General features: G+C 43.6%; 1 protein-coding gene across 1 annotated transcript in view; it reads right to left on the bottom strand.

The window, feature by feature from the left end:
* Positions 1 to 3,575: 3,575 nt before the first annotated feature.
* The window catches only part of PDZD2 (PDZ domain containing 2), a 138,067-nt gene continuing 116,080 nt past the window's right edge, over positions 3,576 to 25,562 (bottom strand). Inside the window, exons 17-24 of the mRNA XM_041490216.1 lie at positions 24,385 to 25,175; positions 23,079 to 23,223; positions 17,449 to 21,037; positions 16,703 to 16,820; positions 13,622 to 13,723; positions 11,028 to 11,298; positions 8,972 to 9,106; positions 3,576 to 7,626 (exon numbers count right to left, since the gene is read on the bottom strand). Coding sequence (XP_041346150.1) covers positions 7,460 to 7,626; positions 8,972 to 9,106; positions 11,028 to 11,298; positions 13,622 to 13,723; positions 16,703 to 16,820; positions 17,449 to 21,037; positions 23,079 to 23,223; positions 24,385 to 25,175 — 5,318 coding nt within the window. The 3' untranslated portion in view covers positions 3,576 to 7,459. The remainder of the gene's footprint in view (positions 7,627 to 8,971; positions 9,107 to 11,027; positions 11,299 to 13,621; positions 13,724 to 16,702; positions 16,821 to 17,448; positions 21,038 to 23,078; positions 23,224 to 24,384; positions 25,176 to 25,562) is intronic.

Genomic DNA, 25,562 nt, shown 5'->3' with positions numbered 1-25,562 from the left:
CAAATCTCAGGAAAAAAAAATTACTTTCAGCAGCACCCCCAAAAAAGGCCAATAATAGGATGCTGGCACTTGCTCCTGCAGCTTCTGGGTCCAAGCTGGGATTCCAGTCCTCTACTGCATGGCAGAAATTAAGGGCAGCATTCTGCTTCTACCTTCCCATTTCTGCTCCTGACAAGGATGTGACAAAGCTGCAACAAAGGCAGGAGGCCACAGTCATATCTGCCCTGCTTGGGATCAGGAATTAGGGAGGCAATTTTTGACACGAGCAGCTGGACACTGGACATTACCCAGCACCACCATAGCACATCAAGGAAATGGCTTTGGTATGTAGGGAAAAATCCAAGGAATTTCAGCACCAGGTAACTTGTTTGCTCAGTGCAACAGTATCAGACTGATTCAGCTGCACAGAGGGGTGAGGCCAGCACATATGCAACTATCAGTGGAAATGCAGGAAATTCTGCATTTAATATTGACTAACTTCAGAAAATACCCTGACTGACACAAAATATCCTTCTAGTCACAGCTTTACACTCCATGGGACAGAAGGGCAACTTCTTGTTTTAGGGAATGATGTTTATTGCATGAAATATTCTTTCATATCATCATTAAAAGTGAGGGGTTTTTAAAAGGAAATAAATTCTTCCAATCATTATTAATTTGTGAAGTATTTTAGCTGGGTCAAGTGCTTTAATAAACACAGCTACATGAAAGAGGAAGTAATGACTGGCTTTCCCTATAAACAGAGTCCAAAACAGGCTTTTACTAAAGGCTGATAGAGACAGTCTGGTTTCAGCCATGCTCCTGAGAAGAAGAAACACTTAATTTACCAGAAGTGGTGGGGAATCAGTCCTAGATAATGCAGATCATTCGCTCCCCAGGCATCTATTGGTATGAGGCTGGGCACAGGAAGAAGGGGCTACAAAAGCAGTTATGCAGTATTGCATAGAAAGGAAAAAAATCAAGTACCCAAATGCTGGATCAAAAATCTCCCAGCACCAGGCAAGAAGGCATGGGCCAGGGACTGGCAGCAGGGCAGACATGCCACCTGTGCAGCTATGGCTGGCTCTGTGCCTGACCTTGCATGGCCATGGGCACCACGAAGTGCAGCCCAGGGTCATGGTCTGGGAAGGTTTTACTTCTTTTTGTCATTGCAGTGATGTGCTGCCCTGTGGCATCACTCCTCTGTATTCATGGGTGTCATACCCAGCCACCACCTGCCCTGCTCCTGGCCAGCCAGATTCCAGGGTGGCATGTGGGAACCTTCTCCCCAAGGGCCCTCCTTCACAGCATCCCAGCTCGGGGACAGTGACCATTAGCATCTGGCCAAATGTGGTAAAGTGGCATTTTTGATACATTCCTGGAAATACAGATAAAGGAACAGACACACTAGAATCACAGACCCTATTCAGATTGCATTCAGTGATGCCAGCAGGGAACAGGAGAGCAGCAAAACTGTAAAACAATGAGAAATGAAATGGAACTTTTTAGGTAGAATCATGTTTCAAGTTCCTCATTTTCCCATGCCCTAAGGCTTTCATGACTGAGAGAAGTAAAAATTTTCTAGTACTTCACATGTCTTAGTGGATAAATGAAGTCACATGCACTAATCCATTTACAGGTAAATTCATTGTGTCTTCTTGCTTTTGTATTCCCCTTTACTTCGTTACTGACTGTGGCAATTCAGATTTCAATTAAAGATTTTAACGACTAATCTTACAAGAGCCAGGCTGCTTGGAGGGTTGAGCCCTGCTGAGCCCAGCTCAGGCCATGTGTTGGAGAAATCAGGACAGACAGGAAGATGGATAAGGGGGAGTCAGTGAAAGAGAGGAGAGGAGCTGGGCTGGCCCAGCACTGGTGGCAGCAGGGGCGAGCAGAAAGGCAGAGGAAATCATGACTGAAAATATCTTCTTCTTTTTCACCATGTGGCCCTGGGGGGAGAAGCCAGGCTCCAGCTGGGGACAGATGTGCTGAACCAAGCTTGAGGGGACTGCATATATCATCCTACAGCTTCCCATCCGTCTCCTTCCCAATATGCTGGTTTTATGCCTTGCACAGTTTCACTACACAACAGCACAGACTCGGCAGCATCCCTCATCACCATGGCTGTGTGCAAGGCAGAGGGATAGGGAAAAAAAGGGTCCCACGGCAAATGGAAAACTGGTATAGCACAAAGCTCCTCCTCTTCCCCTCCAGGCCAGGAAAGAGCCCACGTGCCCAGAGGGCAGGCTGGGAGCCAGCCACACTGGCCTTTCCCACAGGATGAGTCAGCAGAGGCTGTGGGCTTATCCCTCCTCACGAGGTGCTTGCTCGCTTGCACCCTTGCAGCGTGGCACCCGGGGAAGGAAACCGAAAGCAAAACCAGCGGCTTCTGGGGCACAAACCTGGGGAGGGGGGAAATGCCCTCTGCACCACTTGCATAGGAGGGCAAATGCCTTCCTTCTCCTCGCACAAAACCCCACCTGGCCCTTTCAGGCAGCACTGTGCACAGGACGAAATGGTGAGGCTTGCCAGGCCTGGCACAAGACGCAGGTGAGCGCCATGGGTACAGCAGGGAAAGGTCAGGACTGCCCTGTGCCATGTGGGAGTGCTGCTGCAAGTGCCCAACCCAGCAGGCAAACACACAGCAACGCACACCAGCCTGCAGTGCAGATATAAACACTCCGACTCACCAGGCCCTGCCTCCAGCTCAGCCCTCCCCACAGCCACCAGCTGATGTGTCAGTGTGCTGCCATGCTGGGCACCTCCAGCCTTCCACACATCAGAGCGGCCGAGAGGAGAACTTTCTGGGCTGGCTCATCTTTCCCTGAGGAAGGCTTGCTCTGGCCTGCTGTGCAGTGACTGTGAAGTGACTTGTGTCTAGAAGAGTGGCCCACTTGGTGCAAACCTCCCCAGTGTGGAGGCTGTGGTCTCCACCTCCCATGCTGAGCTCCACTTCAGCTCCGCTCCATCCACAGAGTGTCTCCAGCCCAGCCTGTTCCACCAGCTCACTGTGGCTTTGAAGGGAATTTTATCCTCAGAGTAGGTGGGAAACTAGAACAAATACCAGGTTAGGCCGAGCTTTATAAAATCATTCTCTACACACACAGTAAGGGTCTGGGCAGGAGGAACAGTTTATAGGCAGCATGCTCCACGGACTGCTGCTTTGAGGAAAACTCCACATTTTCCTGGAACAGGGACAGGAAAAAACAAGATACCGAAGCAGGTTTTATAAAATATCTCATATCACTTCTTAAATGCTTGAGTCCTCTTCACACTGGCACTTTTTAAGAGGGTACTGTTTTAGTTCTAGCTTAGATGCACACATGGATAGCATTACATAGTCCTTGACTGCTCTCTCTGACATCCTTTCCCTGTGATGCCAGTTCCAACTGTGGACCAGACAGACTCTGGCATAACAAATTAAATATCTAGAGGAGTACTAAGGATACCATTTATTTTCAAAATCACTAAAAAACCCAAGCAAAACAGTTTATGGCAATACAGATTGACATAGAAGGGACAGAAATCAAAAAATGTACAATCTATTTCATGTTATTGCACTGACTTTTTTATAATATACAAGGCATATTAAACAGTTTTAATTAAAAGAAGTTTTATTTATATAAATAAAAGTGTAAATATACAATATTATACAATAAGTGTATCAGACTAACACACAAAATCTACCTACAGTGGGATCCCCATTTCTCTCATGAGCTAGTCTACTCTTCATCAATATTTCCACTTGTACATTTACATAACCTAAACATAGAAACAGGTAAACATTCCCATCTGGGAACACTTCCTTCAAAATTTGACAAGAACCACTGCAGAACATTTATCAGGGTTAATTTTAAAGTGAGGGTCATTAGGAAATATGAATCACTTAACAGTTTCTTAATATTTATCTGTCCTTCTATTATTTTTTTTAGCAATAAAATGATCAAATGTTTTTCCCTCCCTAATCTCAGAGTTTTCAATACAGATGCAGTCCCTAGAGAATCTGGAAAGAGCTTCCAGGTACAAAAGGTTGCAGAATATGCAATGGCAGCATCTCACTGCTCTCATATCCGTGATGTGCACCTTCAGCTGCCCCAGGCCTGGATGCACCAAAGCCCCAAACCTTCTCCATCTAGGAGCAAACTCCCCTTATGTGGAATGCCTTCAGCTCCCTGGTAAAGAAGTGCATAATTTCATCTTGATTTTTTGCTCTTCTAGGATGCAGCTGCCAAGTCTCTGCTCTCCTAGAGTTTGGCCAACACTCCAGCAGGGTGAAGAATCACCATGGGGACTGATATGCAAACAGCAAGGCCAAAAAATGGTTGAGATCCTACTGAATACTGATGAACTAATGCAACATCCTCCATCATTTCAGTGCGATCAGGCTCTCAGAAAAAGAACATTTACTTTGCCAGGTGTGTAACCAAAATTCTACTACATCTGCTTGGTCTAAGCATCTTGTCTGTAATAAAGCAGACACCCATACTGCGTAAATCCTGGAGCTTTTTAAGGGCATGTCACCCCAAGAGAGATGTCAGGAAATGCTGCTGCAATTATACCAACATCAGTGAAGATGTTGTTCTTTCACAAGGAAAAAAAAAAAGGTATTTTCAGGAACAGAAACAATCAGGGTTAAATACAATTCTGCTTGCTCTAATGTTAGTAGAGAAGTGTTATCTTTCTACCCATAGTAACTATTATCAGATTTAAAACATTAAACCTATCTTTTAAATTATAGCTACTACTGAATCACACACAAAAATCCCCATTTCTGTTTGCTGTTACTCAGCCAACACTTATCTACGTGCATGTAAAATAAAATTCTGAATAGTATCTGATTACTGAAAAAAAGCCTTCTAAATCACTCACAATGAACAGTACCTGCAAATAAGCATCTGAAAATACCACCACGTATCATCTTAAGACACCTCAAATTAACTTTAATTTACAAAATGAAGACTTTACCTTTGAGCTCACACCGGTTTAGGAGTGAGGGAGACACATGCCTCCCTGCGATGGAACCTTCGGAATTCTAGACTGTGGACTGAAAAAAATGCCATTGCCTAAAACACAACTGTGATTTACCACATTAAAGTAGCAAAAAGTCAGTACTGCACTGCACGTATTATACGTATACAGGTATGCATTCACTACGCTGCATTAAATTCCACATGCATTTTATGTATCTATTATACACTCTATTACAGTCAGATTTTGGTCATTCCTAAACAAGGCCTCACCATTCAGCTGTCCCTGCTGAATTATCTTCTCCCTGTTTTTCAGCAAATATGCAGGGGTAAGCTCTTCTATCCCATCACAGGCCTGGAATCTGTGTGGTCCTCCAGCCCTAAGAGCTGCATCCTCCTGAAGCCTCTCCCACCTCGGAGGTGACCGGAGGCATGGACCAGTCCCGACAGAGTGGCTGAGCTTTGGGTTCTCAGGGGACCCAACTCCACAGACATCTCACAGCACTGAACCTGAATTAGTTTCAGCAGAAATCCTGCAGGCAAAGGAGCTGTAGGACTACATACAGTATTGCCTTTCCTGTAACTAAAAGCTGCATCTCTCCCTGGATTCACATGCTAATATGTCACTGAAAAAGAATTAAACCTATTTATTCATTTTTAGGCAAACATTGCACAGCTTTTCTATTCATCTGGTCTCAGGTTGCCTTGCAGAACTGAATTTTCTTCTGCTCATCATGAGCTGCAGTCTAATGAAACTGTCACAGAGATGAACCCAAGTGAGTTGCTCCACTAACCTGGAAGCAATTGCTTCAAGCACTGCTGAATAAATGTAAATAAACTGAACTACAGTATGATCTTGGGGAAGGGCCAAGTGACAAGCCCAGACCTTTTTGTAACAGCTATGCAGTGTCTTGGCTCACTGAAAACAGAGGCAGCACTTCAGACTTGGACTGGTTCCAGGCCGAGGACTCCTCACCCTGGGCATGTTGGCTGCAAGCAGTCTCCAGCCTAATGTGATGTACAACCTGAGCACTGTGGAACAAACAACTTGTTCTCAGCTGATAAGGACACTGGCCCATTTCCTCCTATATGCATTTTATGTTGTTTAGCTATCCCAGATGTAGGAAGAGAAATAACAGAGTCTAATCTCTTGCACCCATACACTCCCCTCCCAGCACCGCAGACTAAGCAGCGTGGCCCACTACTGATACCTCTTCTGTGAGGAGAGGTGAGAAAATCCAAACTAAGCTCCTGTGGCATTGCAACCCTTTCTCTTCTGCTGTACCCAACACCATGGTTTCTCCCATCTACAAAAACAGTTTTCAGTTTCACCACCCAGAACCCTCAGTATTAGCCCAGTCCTGACGCAGTTGGGTGTACTTGCATCATCCACACACATATCCTCAACCCACTCTCACACAAGCAAAAATAAATACTGGACAGGAGAAAACAAAGAAAACCAATTAAAAGCCACCACAAATATGGCCAGCTCAGATTTAATCTGTTATAATCCCCATTTTTAGATCACCACTTTTCAGCTTGAGTCTTTCAAGCTGGGCAGCCTTAAACCTCTTGAAGATAAATAAAAGCAGCCCAACTTGCAGACGTTCTTAGCGGTCACTGAAGTCTGTGGGATCTGTGAGTGCTCAGCACCTGAAATTATCCCCCTTTTAAAAATATATATACTTTAAAGGTGCCTAACATTAGAAGCCTAAATTTGAAAATTCAGACCCCAGTTTTTTATCGCCCCCATTTTAATAATAACTAACAACTCAGTATACACCTTGGTGGACAATCACCTATTATCTGGACATGATTTTCTTACAGATTTCTACTGCATTAACACCAAGTGCTTTCAGATACAAGTTGCACCTAGAAGTAGATTCAGTTGTAGTGGATGCTGAGTTAGTTCATTAATTTTAAGAGGATTTTTCAGCTTTGCAATAAAATGCTTGTATTTTAGGCATATGAGTTGTGCAAAATTATACTCTTTTGTCATGCACTTTTAGCAAAACTGCACTTAGAAGAATAAAGTGAGATTGTTCCAGACATTCTCTTATTACAACAAAAAAAGGGACCAGACCCTAAGGAAGTGTCCTTAAGTCTTATTTCAGCTAAGTGATATAGTACAGTCTAAAACCCACCCTTGTCAACAGGATGGCAACCAACAAGTTCTACTACCAACACTCTGCAAGATACTAAAAATATCAGGGACAGGCACAGTGTTATTTATCTCAGTCAAAATACTTTAAATCAAACCCAGGAGAGGTCTTGAAGTTCCAATAAAACTGCCACATAATACAAAATTGTCTCTAACTTTTGGCTTCCTTCATCCCCAGTCGTTAGGTGAGATCTTTGAAGCTCATCACACGCTTGCTCAGTGGTTCTCCAAGGCTCTTAGCACCTCTCTGTAAAGCATTAAGACACTTCTGTGTGGCTTTATAAACAAAGACAGCTTTTAGACAGTTATAAATGGTTTGTCTTAGCAAGTGTGATTAGACGTAGTGCTTCCATCATACTGCAGTTCTGTGTTTTCTGATTAGCAATTGAACAGGCCCCTCTGGCACAGATTTAATGATGTTCCAGGCATCGTAATGCATGAGCCCAATTAATGACTTCCCACTAACAGCAAGAATTTCATCTCCAGTTTCTATGTTTCCAGATTGCTCTGCAGCACCACCTAGAAGCAAAAGTGGGGGAAAGTCAGTGTTAAAATAAAAAGAAGTGAGCCCACAAAAATCTGCTTTCCACTGGGATGAAATAAACCATTTTTTCCAACTTAATCCAATTTCAATACAAGTTACTAATGTTCACCCCAGGTCTACCAAGCTACCCCATGCTGCATCTCACAGAAAAGGTTATTTTAACCAAGATAAAGCCTTGCTCTCAGAAAAGATGTCTGGTTTTGAAGGAAACAACATTAGTGTATGAAACACGCTGAATGTTATCTCTGTAGTTGTAAGAAAACCTGGTTGATAAAATAACCATGAAGGTTGTATGTGACACAGATGTACTTTCTCAGCTTTAACAGGGTAATAGGCAAATAATGCAGCAGACTGTAAAACCTGGGATGAACAAACCAAACACTGATAGCAAATTTTGGACAAACACCACTCAAACACCACTCACAGAAAGCTCCTAGAGAGAGGCATACCCTTCACTGCTGATGAAACTATGTTTTCTGTAAAGATAATTAAACTAGCATGAGCCATCACAGGGAGAGGAACAGGACTGTATGTAAGGATGTAAATGAATGAGTTTAAAAACCAAACATACCATTTACCCTAAGAAGTACTTTCTAGAGAGGGAAAACACACACACACACACACACACACAAACTGATAAACAGTAAATACATGTTTGAATTTTTTATCTTGATGAGGGAATAAATCACTGGAAAGTAATTCTGTAAAAATGCTGTGCACATCCAGAGTTTCAGCTTCCTTCAGAAAGGGCCTGACTTTTCACTAAACTGACACGTGACATATGAAAGTCACAGCAGAGTTCTGGGATGGTTCATATAAGTTTAACTACCTGTTCACAAACAAAGCACCCATGACTGGCAGTTTCTGACTACAAATATCCCGTATTCTTAGCAAAACCTAACATTAACATTTTAAAAGATAAAAATATGCTAAAATTCATAATTAGGCATATTGCAGGGCGGTGCTTCAGTACCACGCTGATTCTATGCACTATGCATTTCTTAGAAAAGAGAACTAGATAAGGCATGAATGCCTTAGACCACGACATAGATGATTGCTGCTGTAGTCTAATGTCTAGAACAGTGGACAGACCCATACTTAGTAAAGCAGACTGCTCCACATTTACTAGTAGATGCAATCCCTAGCCATTCCCAGGAGCGTTTTTCTTTTAATGACCAGTTTGGCCTAGTAACTGGCAATAAATGAGAGCCACAAAACCCACCCTTTCTTCAAAAAAATGCTGAGTACAGTAATTGAAATGTCTGTACGATGCACAGACAAAAGGAAAACTGGGATACATCCACTGCATACATGTAGTACCTTTAAATATCCTTTTTACAATCAAGGGCTTATCTCCAGCAATGGAAGCTTTTCCACCATCGAGACTGAATCCCAGACCAGCAGAGGTTTTCAATAATTCAACGCAGATTACATCATTCATGTCCAGGTTTGGATCTGCAATTGAACATGCACAGCATCTTGTTATGCAGGTAACAGTAAACAGCAAGTTGTGTTTGGTTGGTTTTTGCTTTTGGTGCAGTGACAGGACAGTTCAGAGTTCAGTTACTCAGACTAGGAGATGCCACCAAGTTTTCAGAACGGAATGTACTCTATTGTAGCTGTGAATGGGAGACAGTAAAAATGCATTTACACACAGGGACATTTTCATTTTACATGTTCAAAGAAAACTTGCCAAGCCATCTTTTTTTGGGCAAAATTATAGCTAGCCAATTTAGCAAATACTCTAAATATCAACAAAATAACAGAAAAATTACAAAAATAGGGAGTGGAGAGCATTTCTTCTTTCATTTACTCCCTTTGCTTATTCAATGAACTATCTTTTCAAGTAACATGAATGAATGAAATATTTAATTAAGCAAACATGTTCCATTCTCTTAAGCAAAAATCTGTAATAATTTACTAGGGTGTAAAATTGTTTCTGGTCTCCTATCTATGTATTTAATTATAATTAACTGTAGTTGTACCATGCCTCCTACATAGCAGATATTTCTGAAGAGCAATATTGCTGTAGCTGACTTAAAACATTATTTTGCTTAGGAGGAAAAAAATCTGCAGTTTTGGAAAACAAGATCCCCTTTGCCTTGTGTGAATATAATAATTATGTAGTCTTTGTTATCACAAATTACTGCTACTGTTATCTTGGACAACTTTGAACATTATCTAAAACATCTGGAGATGTCCTTCGGAAGGGTGGAAAGATGCTCTGAATAACCCAACACTATTTTGTTTATGAGATGATGTTGCCCCCTAGTGCCTGGACCCAGCAGATATTCTGCATTTGTCAGGGTGCAGGATGTAGGGAGTTTAGGGCAGAGAGGGATTCTGAAGTAATTACACAGATTATATCCATGGGAGCAATTCCAGAAAGGCTGATCCATTAATTAACAGAGTGCTTTTTTTCTTTTCTTTTTTTTTTTTTAAGCTGTGTTACAAAGTCGTATCATAAAACCCAGTGTAAGCATAAAACAGAAGAAACTACTACAGAAAAAAAATCCCCATGAGAAGAGTAATGATTACATCCAACAAATTAAAAATAATCGAGTGGCAGCTCCATGTCCTTGTTTTGGAGTGGACAGAGCTGAGTGCCTGGTGTTGCCCTGGAGGTGGAAGGGGGAAGCCCCTGGTCATCCCCTGCTCCCAAGCAGCACCATCCAGATAGATGCTGAAGGGGTTTGGGTCTTAAATCTCAAAAAAAATTTCAGAGGTCACTTCCTACCACCCCTGGTGCAGTCTTTACACCAAAATGCTGTCTTGTTCCCAAACAGGAACCTAATATTCCACTAATAAATTTCCATTTAAACCATTTGTCTCTAGTTTCATAGGGGATGGCTGACTTAAATAGGCTTACTTCCATTTATTGCAACATAAAAATATTTTTTTCTATGTTTCTAGTAGAAACAGTATGAAATCTGCTTTTACAAAGAACAAGCTCAGTCCCTATGCTTAATAAATGGCAGGGCATTGGACTTTCTTTTTAACATTTTTAAAAATTATTTCTGTTGTTTTCTGTCTTGCATTGACTACTGTTATTACTTAAAAGGAGTTTATCCTAGATTGGAAGAATATGCAGAACCACTTACCTAAGCAGAAATTGGATTCAGCCCTAAATTAGGTCTTCTAAGTTTGCGCCTCGTTACAGTAATTAAAAAAAAAAAAAACAAAACACAACACAAACAACCAAACCCCAAACTGTATTTAGGTTCCAAAGAGAACAAATAAAATTTAAAGGTAATTTCATTTTCTCCCTTCAATCACATAAGGCACAGACGCTCTTAATCTAAAACACATGGACATTTTTCCCTTCAGTCTGCTCTGCAAAGGAATCCTTCCAACTATTCTTGGACAAAGATCATACCTGTTCCTATTTCCATGGAAACATCCTTTCCAGACCCCACACATTTTCTGCCAGTAGCTGATATCTCGAGTCTGGAGGAATTGTTTGTTTTGTCTTTTTCTTTCTGGATGACAATGACTGCATATTTGTACAGCCTTGCCTGATGAAGAGTATTCAGGACATCCCCATGGACTGAGCTTGCCAGAGATTTGCCATTGATTGACAGAACAAGATCTCCTCGATGGATAGTCCCTTCTTGAGATGCCACTCCCTTTGAAAACACTCTGTGGACCTACAAGAAAGGTAATTTTAACAAGGATGTTTTAACCTCATGACCACACACAGCGTTCTATAGGCCACGCTGAACAGAGACACTCTACCAAAATTTGCAGCCAGTGCCCACTGCCTGCATATCAAGCACACAGCTTTTGCTCCAGTGAACACCCTCAATGTGACTAGACAGAGCTCCATTTGGGGATGGGGGAATTCAGAGGAAAAGACGCTGCAATTGCACAGTAATTTCTAAGCCAAAGATAAACCAAGCCAGCGAGGGAATGTAATATCACAAATCACTTTGCTTTCACTGAAGGCCTTCAGTTAGCACAGTTCAAGTGACACGGAGGTTAAATCCACGTCCGTGCCACAGCAACCACCAAGAACACTGTGGTGTGCAACACCCGCTCCCCCAGATCCCATTGACTGGGACATGCATTCTGTGCTGTTTTCAAATGCGCATTTCTAAACATCTGTGCACAGAAAAGCTCTGACTTACTGCAGCTGTACAAGTATTTAATTGTTTGCCTCAATATGGCTGATCAAATATCATGCAAATAGATGGAAAGGGATGATTTAGCGGCTTGAAATGCATTTTTCTAGAGAAAAAAATACTCTATTCAGGGTGGATTAAACTTTGAGAAAACTTCCAGCAAGTTTAGATGTGTGTCATTTACAAAAATGAACTCACTAAAAGACTCAAGACCCAGTATTTAAGGACTTGCCTATTAGGCACTCTAATTTTAGCAGCCAGAATATGGTTTCCCATGGAGACAGTACTAGGTCTGCCAAGCAAATGTTCAAGGCAGCAAATCTGTGGACACAATTCTGCATGGCATTATCTTTAGGAATTTATCCTAATACCCAGACCAGCAGGAAGGCATCAGAAGCCTTTTGGCTGCTATTCCATCTCATTGCAGGGCCATGCTGAGATGGGCACCTGCTACAACCCCACAGATCCAGTGAGATAAATTTCCAGCCAGTCTAAGCCAGCATTCAAAGCTGGAATAACAGCCTCAATAACAGATGAAGGCATGCAAATGCAAGTGGAATACAGGGGTCATGTCCAAAAAATCTGCTGCCTTCCCTCAGTTGCTCATCTCCTTAGTACCTTGAAGCTCACTAGGCATTTCCATTTCTTCACCCAAGAGTGGATATAACAGCCCATCTAAGCAGCTCAGTACCCAGTGGCAACCTCAAATCTAGGTAGGACCCAGAATCCCAGTAGGTCAAGAACATGATTAAGATCCCTTTACACCCTCTGAACAAAAAGCATCAGGAAAGAGCAGGAACTGACACTCATTGGTCTCATGGCTAACAGAATTCAGGAAAAGGAAGTCATCAATTCCTCGGTCTGAGAGAGCCCAAGATCTTATTTTTTAGGTAGAGTCGCAGTCTCTAGGTAAGGAATTCTCTAAGGAACTCTCTGGGGTGGGACACTGTTGAGCCATCCTATTGCTCAGTGCTGCCACTGTTTGGGCCAGAGACAGAGAACAACTTCTATAGTGAAAGAAGTAGAGGTCTTCACTCTAGACTTTGACCATATTCTAACTTAATGACAATTTAATATAAAATATGTTTATTTATATGGGTCTTGTCTAAATGCAAAACACAGAAGATTCCTGCAAGGCCTTCTGCAGGCCCCAAAACTGAGGACACATCCTTCTTCTAACCTCAGCATTTAATGGATCTCTCTCTTTCAGGGCAGAATTTAAATGTATATTTTGTGTTAAAAAACCCATCACACAGGACATGAGTTTTCTTGGATTTTTCTGTCTCACTGATCTGTTTTTGAACAGTCACTTTTCACATACCAGTATCTTATCTTTGGTTCAGAATGCTGTTTAAGACTTAAAAAAACCCTAACCAGACAACAACTCTCACTTATGACCACCCACAGGTCTTACTAACTCAAAACAAACTCGTGACATGAAATCCATCATGTTTGCTGAGGTCTGCAACAATCAGTCTCGTGATCTGAAAAATCCTTCAAAACCTTTGCTGTACAGTTTCCTTTCAAGGGCTGGAAATGAAAGTCTCCCCTAAAAGGCTGTGTGCACTGCAGCTGCATGCAGAATTTTATTTACATGCAAAGGATTTAGATCTAGCCCACCCCACCCACTAACAGATTTTTAAAGCCTGAAAGCATAATTGTTATCCATCTCCAATAATAAAAATTACACTTCCCAGACACTCTGATTTCAGTAGCAGATGGTAAGCTGCTGCTTCTGAGAGACACTGTGAATAACTTGCAGTGAGTCTTGATAAACGAGCACTTGATCTAATCACCAGCCTACTTTAAAGTGAGCTTTGTAGAAAAATGACTTGCAGCCATCACTTACTGTGACTGATTTCTGTTCCAAGTCTATTCCCCCAGCAACACTAAATCCCAGGCCAGCTCCTTCTTCTTTGTGCAAGACTACAAAGTATGTGTCCTCTTTGCTCTAGCAGAAAAATGGAGGTGCACAGGAAGGGGAAGAAGAAACACAAAACCAAATATTAAGACCAAGTACCCACATAAATGACAAAATTCCCAGTACCCACAAATTATGGCAGGTGAAAAGAGACAACTCAAGGAATTAAAATTGAGACATTAAATGCATTTCATTTCATGTTACAGAATGAAGCAGCCATCTAGGATAACTCAGGTGACAAGAAAGATTTCTTCATTAAACCTTAGGCAGCCTAATTTTTACAGGCAGTAGTCAGTTTTGCATTGCTCAACATTTTGCAGTCAAAATTAAATATTCCCATACACCTTTCTGGACCAAGCACTGTACTCTTCAGTGAATTAGTAACACTTTTGTTATACAATTTCTTCTTCTTCGAAAGAGTAACACAGATGTAATGCAGCAGTTGCGTCACCCTCTTCTCAGCAGGGCTGGACAATCCTGCAAGGAGCAGTGGCTACATTACTGAAGCTTGGGAAGGTTAGATGGGACGGCAGAAAAAACTGTTTCACTTGGGAAACGAAAGTAAGGAGCCTGTTAGTGACCTCAACACGACTGAGCTGTGCTGTTGCAGAAATTAAAGCATCCTGCACAGGAAAAAGATTGGTGCAGGTTTGCATCCAACAAGCCTGACAGTGTCACAGAGATCACATTTTGTGGTATAAGGGGACCTACAGAAAGGAATTTGGTGGAACACAGTACCTATCTGTGGGCCAGAGCATCAGATGTGGGGAGTAGAAAGCAGGTATCCCAGCTTTTCCCCAGGATCCTATCTAACACCAGTTATTTCCAGAAATTGCCAATACTCAAAGTAAGAGCAAATCATTAGAATCCAATCTCAATCTCAATTTAGCGTTAAATGCTATATTTAGTTCACTAAACTCAACATATTAATTCAGCATCTGCCTTTTGTTTCTGACGGCACAGGGAGCCACAGATCATTAGATTTTGTGAAACAACAGTCAAATTCTTGGTCTCATGGCATGTTTCTCTGCCACAAAGTGTCTGTGGAAGATTTCCTACACTAGAGGCATTCCTGCAATGTCAGAAACTGATGTCACCCTGCTCCACATCACTGATCCATCAGCACTCAAGGGGAGAGGAGCAGTGAGGGCAGATCTTTGTCCACAGTGTTTTGTAAATGTAAGACCTGGCTCACCTGTACTCAGATGAGAACAGCTTTATGTCTGGCTAGAAATAATAAAATCAGTTAAGTAACTAGGCTAGCCCCTTTCCAAGCAATGGAAATACACATATCTTTGACTGTTAAGTCCTGTAGCAATCCTTTTTCTTCAAGAGATCAGGCTCTTCCCAACCCATGATATCTCAACTTAATTTGTTTACACCGGTGAAGGAAGGAAAGAAAGTCAGAAGTTCATATGTTAAAAGAGTTATCCAAGGATCATATGTGTTGGGCCAGTCAACAACACAGTCTGGATACTGGCTTCCCATTCCCAAGGTGCATTCCCTCCCTCCCCAGCCCTCAAATCTGCTCCTTGCCAGCACACATAATATTGGGCAGAGACCTGGCTGTAGATGCTTACTGCTTTACTTGGACACACAAAGGACACACCAGGCCTCCAGTAATCACCTCTGTTTAGACTCTTAGCCAAAGATACCAGTCATAGAGACCTAAATAAAATTATCATTTTAAAATTAATACTAGTAGAATTTATTAAGTGCTAGCAGTAAATTCAGCACTGTTTAATGTAAAGGATGGTGACAAACTCTTCCCAGAGAAGCTCTCAGTCCAAATCAGGCAGTACGGCTCATTTTTCAGCAACTGGATAACTATGAAGAACTGTTCTATTGTACATTCAAAATCTACCATTTGAATAGCATAAATTTTTCCAGAGTATGTGCCACACTGGGCTTAAATATGGATAAGAAACTATGCAGACAAGGAGTGCATTCCAAAAAGCATTCAGCTTTATAAATATTTGAGCTCTCAGGCTTTGAAAAGTGGCATAAATAAATAATCTCTGCAAAAACACATGCAAAATACTTTAGAGAACACTTAATTATCTCTGTCCAGTTGTGCAATCCAATCCTAATTTTATCAGTAAACCTAGCTAGCCCTCTTGGCTCACCAAACTTTTGAGACTTGCATTCTTTAGCTATGCTGTCCCCTGGAAGGAGATAAAGCTGGATATTTTGGGAAGGTCCTTTTCCCCCCAGCTTGTTCTATGTTTGAAATTGCAATCTTTGTGAACAAAACTCAAGAACACTCTAGATGCAGCTCAGCCAGCAGTTATGCAGACCAGATGGCAATTTCCCTTCCAGCACTGTCATTATTTTATCAACTTCTGTTCTGATTTAAAAAGGATGTGGATATATCCCACAAACAGAAACACCAAAAGTAGGGAAGTAATGTTCTGGCAAGCTTCACTTTGGGAGCCTTCTTCAAACACCTACATAACACCTACGTAAAGCAGGTTATCTTGATACAAAAAACAGTTTCCACAGAAGAGAACAGAAAGGCCACAGGAGTCTCTTATAAACCCTTCAGCAGCCACATTGTAGTGTTCAAGTTCACCACTGAACAAAATAAATTCAATTTCTGTGATTGCAGCTTCTAGCAAAAGGCAAGAGGCGCAAAGAGGAACAGAGCTTCCCCCTGCATGGTGGGGAAACTGAGTCTGACCCAGATGGCCAGTGGAAAGCTAAATTCTGTTGTGGAGTTACTGGGGAGCCCAGATGGAAGAATACTTTTCCACTTAGAATAGGTCTATTTATTGTGACTCACAACTGCTTCTGAACTTCCTTATACAAAAAGCCATTCAAAATTATCACAGGTTTATAGCAGGCATTTAAAACGAGCATTAGTTAAATTAACATTAACTGCAGTTGGTAGTAATAGCCTGTCATGGGACTACTGGAGGAGCCCTGAAATAGTTTGGAAAAGATTTTATCTACCCTTAAGAAAACCCTCAAAAATCCACCAATAACTCAGTTTTATCTTGTGGGTTTTACCTTTACTTGTGCTTTGACTTCTTGGAGCATAGCATCAACATCACACTTTGGTACTACCACTGCCAAAACAGATTGCAGTTTTTGCTGGTCCAGGCTTGAGATGAGCAGCTGATCCAAGCTAAAATAAACATAAAAAGACAGAAGAGCTCTGTATTTCCCAAATTTGTAGAGATGCATTTCACATATACAGTGTAGGCTGTATTAGGATAAATGACAAAGAAGGAATCTTCAAAACTGATAAGAAATTGTGTATGCTGGGAGAATAGGAAGGGGCAGAGAAGATTATTTAAGAATAACTCTGAAAGTCAGTCCCTGTTCTGTTCTCCTCATCCTTCCCTAATGGTTTTAGCAACAGACATTAACAGGAGACAGCTACATCTGAAGACTACTTCTGGCAGGACAACAAGCTCGTTTGTCACCACAGGCTGTGCTGGCAGCCAGTGCTGTGCAGACTCCTCTCCACCACTACTGCTGTGCTGTAACATGGCCAAAAACTGACCAAAACCAGCTAGAGGGGCCACAGAAAAGGAGCCCCGCCATTCCAGGATAAAATGTTTAATTCTGTAGTGAAGCCAAGACACAGCAGCATGGCAGCTCTGAGGCATCAAGGTCTTGAATGGCACACCCAGACTGAGGGGACAGCAGGCTGGGGCCGCAGCTAAAACGTGCTTTGGGGAAGACCTGCGGCACAGTGGAAGCTTTGCCTCGAGCAGGGATGAACCAGTAACAGCAAAGCTGACACCAACCTGATAGACCAGCTGTTTCCCCCATCCAGAGAGCTGCCATGGGGCACGTCATCATCAGAGGCAGAACCCGGTGTCCCTGAGCCGCTGTCCCGAGGGCTGCAGGCTCCCATTCCCATCCCACCCAGCTCCGCTGGGCTGCAGCGGGCTGGTGGAGCTGCCCCGCGCTGGGCAGGTGTGCCAAGGACTCTGCGGGGCGTGATTTCCAGCTCTGTCTTGAAGCAGGCGGGCTGCCGGGGCTCCGAGAAGCCCTCTCCACACAGCTTGTCCAGGTCGGGCATGCTGAGGGCTCTCAGCTCCCGCAGCCTGGAGCGGGACAGCAGCGGCCGCCCCAGGCCCCGGCTGCGGCGTGCCTGCGAGGCCGAGTTGGGGAAGGCAGCCATGTCTGCCCCAGCACCATCCTCCTCGCTCCTCTGGGGCTTTCCATCCTCTTTGCCACCCTCAGTCACACACACAGGCTCTGTGCCAAGGGGAGACTTGGCCACGGTGTTGGCTGAGCTGGGACTGCCACCGTAGGAGCTCAAGCTGCGCCGCAGTGCCCACGGTGCCTCAGCGGAGCTGGATGTGGTGGCCAACCCACCACATGACCTCCTGGCAAGGGGCAACCTTGCAGCCGAGCATATATCAATGGCCTTCACAACGGGCCGGTCAAAATTTGCCAGGTTTTCAAAGGATTTGATCCTCTGTTTGACAGAGAAGGATGAAATTGGCTCATGTGGCCAGTTCAGCTCATAGTAATAGTAATTCCGCCTGAAGCTTCTCAGTTTATCAGCAGTGGGGTAGCTAATGTCACTGGCTGAGGGAGATGTGTCATGGACCTTCTGGGCACTTTTGGAGGCATAAGTTTGCTCCTTTCCACTCTGGCTGTTAGGCAGATTCAGGTGCACCATCTTTAACATCCCCGTTGCTGCCTGTGGGTATTTCTCCTCTGCAGTTTGGCCCTGGGGATCTTGCACAGGGTGAACCTCTGCAACATGGCAGTCCTCCCTCAAGTGACCCGATAACTGGGATGGCATTGAGTAGGTCCTTGTCACAGGTTTTGACAAGCCACAGAGACGTCTGTCTCCAGCAGTATCTCCTCTTGAGAAATATGGCATGGTCCCCATCTCCTCAGTCAGCCGAGGCACTTCTGCATTCACCTCTTCTGTTTTCTCCAGCAATGGCAGCCGCAAAAACGATGCTGGTGAGGACGAGGCAGAGGAGGAGGAGGAAGGGGATGATGAGGAGGAAAGCTTCACCTCAATGAAAGTGCGTTGGATCTCCTGCCCTTCCAGCTGCTCCTGCTGAACTGAGGGGGACCCCAATGAAGAAGAGAAGGCTCCAGCAGCTGTTCCTACATTTTGCAGATCTAATTGCCTAAGGTCATCTGCACTATGGATGCTTTTGATTGTGTTCAGGTCTCCTCCAGGGTTATCAGTCCTCCCTTTTACATATTCAGCTTTTGGTATCCCCTGAGGAGGTGAAGTGACTATGGACTGATTGTCTCTGGCTCTAAAATCATCCACCTTAGCATCCTTACCCTGACACACCACAGCCAGCATGGAAACTTGCTTCTCTTTTGGCTTTCCCCATGATAGCTCTCCACAGCCACATTTCATTTCACCACTCGAGGTTGGACTGCTGCTGCCATTCAGGAGAGGCAGAAGTGAATCTTCAGAAATTACCAGAGATGGTTTATTTTCTAGTTCTGATTTCAGAGTCTTTGAGGCTGCTGAAATGCTCTTTCCAGGATCTGAGTTTGTAGGTGAGTTACGGGACAATGGTGTTTTCTTTCCCAAGAGTTTGGGGGATAGTTGTGGCGAAACAGAAGCCCTTTTCTGATCAGCCCCATTGACTTTGGTAGAAGTAATGCCAGAAGAATCTGAATTTATCTTTGCTTTGCTTTTGATGGTGAACCCTTTTAGCTTTGGTCCTGCTTTAGATTTCTGATTATTTAAAAGGGTGTCCATTATACTTTTTTGTGCCATTGCCTTAGACTCCTGACAGGATTTTTTCTGTGAGGATGGGCTGTGCGGTACTGCAGCTCCTTTGCAGTGATTTGTGCCTGAGCTTTGGACTTTTCCATTTGAAGTCCTTCCTGAAGTCACAGAGTTAATTTTCTCACTTTTTCCTGGCAATTCATGAGTTGCATTAGCCTTTGGATCTTTAGATCTAGTGGGAAAGGGTGACCTGAGTGATATTCCTCTTGTTGACAATGCATTCACATGATTGCTGTCTGTTTTAGACAAAGTGGACAAACTGTTGGTTTCTTTCTTTACCAAGCAGTAATTAACAGTATGATTACAGTCATCAACTGCCATTTCACTTTCAGATTTGGATCTCTGCTCATCATGACATCCTTTTTTCTCAAACAAGCTGTTGTCTAAGACATTGACATTTCTAGTAGAGCAAAAGCTTGTCTTTTTGCAGTGTCGAGATCCTTTCTCTTCAGTAGATTCACAGCATTTCTTATGTTCATTACTGGTCCCCAAATCCATCTGTTCTTCTGTACGTAAGGCACCATTGTTACAGAAAGAGTAAACTTCAGGGATACTGACTGAATTCTTTAGGATGTCTTCTTCTGGCAGGAGAACTGAGGAAGAAGAACACAAGGACGCAGAGGACACATCTGGACACTGTGAAGGACATGGAGTGGGACCACCATGATCTTCCAAACCTAGTTTGTTGATGCTTGTCTCCAGTGACCCACACATTGCACAGCCCTCATTCTGCAAAACTTTTCCACTGTAAGGGTGCAGGGGGGACAGCGAGGATGAGCTTGTTCCAGAGGTGAGATGCTGCTCTTGTGCGGGCTTCTGCGGCTCATCGTTCATGCAACAAATCTCAATTTGCTCCTCATCTGACTCTGTTACAATAGAGCCTGCGGGGGCATTAGCAGCAGCACATTGCCCAAGCAACCCCTCACCAGCACTGTCAAAGGCTTCCGTGACAGACTCTGCATCCGAGTGAGAATCCTCCGCAGCCCCATACATTGACTTTGGAAAAGGGTCACTCCTCTTACGTTCCAGAGAGTTTGCTGCAGGCAACTCATCCTCATTTAAACTGCTAAAATTCCTAGAATAGTTATTTAAAGAGTTTTTATTCACAGTAAAAAGTTTGCCTGTGTTGATGGAGTCCAACACAGACAGCCCCAAAACCCCTTGTGCATTGGCTCCACAATTCACAGTTTTCTCCAGCAGCTCCTGCTTGGGTGCTCGTGGCTCGGACCCGGGGCAGCCTTCGTCAGTGCCACAGCAGCACATGGTGGTGTACTCGTCTCGGAGGGGACTTTCTGCGCGCGATGGGGTGCGCGAGGCCCTGCCCTCGGGAGCACCCATCTGGCTGAGCAGGTCATCGATGTCAGTGACGGGGATGGCCGCGCAGTCCTCCTCACGGCTGGCCCTCGGGCCACCTCTGTGCATGTCCCTGCTGGTGGCATCAGGCGGCAGTGTTGCTCTCTCCGCCGCGCAGCCGCCGACAGCAGCCTGCAGACCTGCCCTTTCTCGCTTCCCAGAGCTCTGTTCTTCCTCCGCTGTGAGGATGCTGTTGACATTGGCCTGATTTTGAGTGTCTACCCCTGGAGACAGGATGAGGTTTGTAAATCTGCTGACAGCTGCATCACGATTTAAGAAAAAAAAAAAAAAAGAAAGAAAGAAAAAAGGCAAAATCCTGTCAAATATAAGTAGTGATACAGAAAACACCAGGTTTTATTACAAAAATAGACACCCACATAGACTACATGTTTTCATTTTGATCTGCACTCCTCTTCTGTAATGATGTTTACAACAACTCAAATTAATCACAACCATGTGTATTTGAGTAGTGCACAGAAGGGAGCAATCCACTTATCCAAGGTGAGTAGTCATGATCTGTTTAACTCTCATCTTTGAAATTGCAGCAGTCAAGCAGCCAACTACCAAAGTGTCAGCATGCAGTAAGTCATGCTGAGCAGCACTGCTTCTCATCACTTGTTTCATCTCTGAAGTCTCCAGCAGAGACCCTGGGGAGCACAGAAAGCCCTGACATAGCAAAGGTGACCAGATAACACAGTGACTGTCTGTGCATAAATAACTTGGCTCTGACCCCTCAGCACTTTTGCAGGTGTTCAATGTGACATGCATGGGTGACGTTGCGCACACATTAAGCACATGGGCTTTACTGCATTTCTGGCACAGACCTCTCCTGGCTTCCAGTACATGTTTAACCCACTCCTGGGCAGCACACCGAGCTCCCTGTCACTGCTACACTCTGACACATTCCTGCTCACCCATTTCTCCACATCTTCAGCTTCCAGCACTTCACCCTATTTACCAGATTCCACCTCTCTACCCTGCTCCTGAGACATGCATCCCCATTCAAGCTGCCTTCCAGAAGCCAGTTACTATGACATGGGGCCCAGAAAGTGTCTGGAGAAGGAGAGGCTATTAATTGTCAGCACCCTTTCCTGCTCATTTAAAGGTGCTTGCGCATCTCTGTACTTCTCACACAAACCTGCAGGATTATCCACATCATTTAACTTAGGTATCCATGTTAAGAAGTGCTGATTCCTCCTGGAGTCAACAAGGGAAAAACACCTCCGGAAGGCTATGTCAAGCAGCCAGATTGGAATTTGAAGTACTCCCTGCTTCAGCATGGTGGATCACATGCTGAAGAGACCACCTTTTTCTGACAGTGGGATAGGACAAGGGGAAGGGTGAAGTGCCTTACAAAGTACTGCCAATGTGTCCTTGCCCCAATGCTATTGGTTTGAAAAGCCACAGCAATCTAAGGAAACAAGAACAAAATCCTGCCAAGCCTGGAATTCCTTAAAGAACAACTGGAAGTCAAGCATCTGGAAGCACTTTAGGTTCCCAGGTACACAAAGGTACACAAAGAAGATCATAAGCTAGAACAAATGAAAATATTATGTCTTCCTGAATTTGAAAAGTATGCTTTTCTTTTTGAAACACTCATTTCCACACCACATAATTTGTCCTGTCTGTGGGGATTCATATATTGCTGTAGAAGCATAAATCAGCCCTGAGTAGAAAGCAAGAAGGTATCAAGTATTTCAGCTCACACTAGAAAACTTTCTGTAATGAAACATAAAAATAAACATTTTTGTAAGATTTTAGTTTTCTGTTTCATCTTCCTGCACTTTAGAGAATTCTGACATAATAAAAGGGAAGGAAAGAAAGAAGAAAGAAAATAGGTTTTTAGTGTCTTATTGTCCATTCATAAAAAACATTACTAGAACTTCAGATTTAAGAGAGACAGATTTGATTATAAGGGGCCTATATATTTAATGAACAGGTACAGCAATAAAATGAGTTGTCAGGACAAGATCACTGCCACTTTAGTTCCAGGACTGCACCAAATGACTCAGACCTCTGCAAACACTGGCAGGAGGGACCCACTCTGTGTGGGAACTTTGAATACTTCACACAGGAGTAAGTTTTCTCCCCTCATTATGGTGCCAGAGAGGACCCTGAAGCTTGACTTGGTGATGAAGTGCTTTGCTTGGCTCACCAATGCAGACACAATTGTCCCCCTGTCCTCTTCTCTGAATACATGTGGAAAGCCAGGACAGCAGAAGGTCAGGCCCAGCAGATTCAAGGACATTTTGTTCACTTGTACCCAGAAAAAATGGTACGAAAGCAAAACTGCTTTCTCACCTGACGCTGCCTTCTGGATCTCCAGGGTTACGGATGTGGGAAGACACTGCATAAGCAAACAGATTTCTTCGTACATCATCTTGCTGACGGGGATGCTGTTGATAGTGGTAATCTCATCTCCTACAGACATCTTGCCCATTGATCCCTGATGCAAAGAGAGATTCAAGGAAATTATAAATACACATCAGAAGCCCTGCAGAGATTGCAGGGAAGCAATTAATAGCTTATGAGCAACATCCCCAGTTTCACGTCACTGCAGAGCACAGGTACCACTGCTGTCAGTTTGCCAGCACATAAATAAAGAACAGACGTGTTTCTGCCAGGAGGAGAATTAAAGATCAATCTAAAACAGGAAGGTCAAAAGATCTGCTGGTTTCTCTGGGAGATGAGTATCACGATGGAGGACACAGCTCTCTCAGTTAAATGAAATGGGATGGATCAGCCCTAGCTTCTTCAGGACTAGAACACTGTGTCGGTTTTTAATTCCATGCACGAACTACTTCTCAGGTGGAACTCTCCTAAACCAGTGCACAGACATAAACTGAGCTCTTAAGGTAAAGGTTTGTTTCTAAATACTGCCAAAGAAGTCTGAGAAAAAGGCAGGAGCAAAACCCTAATTCCCAGATATCACAACCCTATTCAAACTGCTATGCCATATCCCCTCTTACTCTAGTGGCCACTAATGAGATTAAAAATGCTACAGCCAGATTTGTACACCAGAGTATTATTTTTCTTTTTCCACTTCTACATCTAGCAATTCCACAACCAGCGCGAAGCACGTATCCATAGTGGTATGTGCATGTATGAGATGCAGAAGAGCAATGTGTTACTGGTTCTACTGCAGCTCTTGGCAAACCTGGCCAGCACCTAAAGACTCTTGGTTCCAGATGCCTGTTAATACGGGGACATGCTAATATAAAATAGTAAAGCATAATATACATTTGTTACCACCATCCTCTGCCACCAGGATTTACTTATTTTCTCTTTGCTCATAGTTGGAACATGAATACAAAAATTTCATTCCCTCAAAATTGCAATTACAAGGGGGGATGAGACCTTCCCAGTGGATCTGTGTGCTGCTTCTCTTAGTTTTGAATTAGCCTGGGTGCACTTCTGAATCAGAAACACGTTATTTAGCAGCAGCTCCACAACAACATGGGGTGAGACATTTTGTCCGGTAAGGACAAACACCTCAGTTGTAGTTACTTTCAACAGACCACCTGCTTAATAATAACCATGAAAATAATAGTAATCAGCCCCAAAATGGGAAGGCACAGCACTATAAGGTACTCAAATTACAAATTACCATTTCTGCTGGTCCACCTGGCCGCATCCCTGTGACAACAACCTTTAAGGGCATGGCCTGGATTTCCAAATCCAGGCCGAATGACTCGTGCTCATTGCGAACCAGAGTGACGACTTCAACCTGGCCCTGCCCAACCACATCAGGTGCTTCACACTTCTTGCTGTGAGGGAGCATCCTGGCAACAGGCTTGTTGTAAGAGCCATGTTCCTCTGTCCTGTGCCTCTGAAGGCTTCGGCACTCAGTGCTCATCATGCTTTTTACTCTGGTGACTGCTCTGTGCTCAAGTTTTGGTGATCTCTTGGATTCAAGCTGTGCTTCCCGGAGCTCTCTCAAACTCAAGCTGCCAAGACGAACTTCAGGCACACTTGAGTAATCAAATGCTATGATGGGGAAAAAAGGAGATTCAGCTTGCTCCAGCGTGCTGTCTGCAGACTCCACAGAGTTGCTGAAGACAGGGGAAGATGTCTCCATGCTACTGTATCTCGATGACTCACTGTCCTGGCTCTCATCATCGATTTCTACAGACGAGGTTGTAATGACAATGCCAGCATCCTCCTGGCTCTTGGCCCTCTGGCTTCTGTGAAAGTGGGAACTTTCGTCATCATCACTGGCGTCACCATCATAGAAAACAACCCGTCTCTGTCGGTGGAAGGGGCTGCGGGCAGATTTGGGGCTGTCGCTGAGGATGCCAGGTCGGACAGACTCCACATGCTTGTTGTGATGGCCAGATGACCTCCCACTAGCTGGAGAAGCCAAACCATTTGCTTTTGTCACTCCTGCATCTCTAGCAGCTAGGGAAAAAAAAGTTATAGCTTAACTATACTTACAGATGATTTTTAACACCGCGCGTCTCACTACAGCAGAATACATGTGGGTCTGTTTACAGAGGAAGCTTAACTCTTCTTCACAAAGCAAAAAGCAGGCTTTTCATGTCCTCTCTAACTGCAGTAAACATCAAGAGGACTGCAGATAGCTACAATTTATGGGTAATTCCCCAAATCAGTTCATTAGCATGTCTAGTTCTATTTTCAGTTTATTTCTAAATTACGACTATGACTCAAAGAAGAAAGGGATGCAAATTCAAGTGTGTATTTTAGCTTAAACAACAGATTTTCTTTCACATTTTCCTTCAATCTAAGCTCAAGACTCCTGAATTAACTCACAGAGAGTAAAAATTG

The sequence above is a fragment of the Pyrgilauda ruficollis genome, unplaced genomic scaffold (assembly GCF_017590135.1).
Source record: "Pyrgilauda ruficollis isolate IOZ18807 unplaced genomic scaffold, ASM1759013v1 scaffold120, whole genome shotgun sequence".
Taxonomy (NCBI): domain Eukaryota; kingdom Metazoa; phylum Chordata; class Aves; order Passeriformes; family Passeridae; genus Pyrgilauda; species Pyrgilauda ruficollis.
This window is presented reverse-complemented; position numbering and strand designations above follow the sequence as displayed.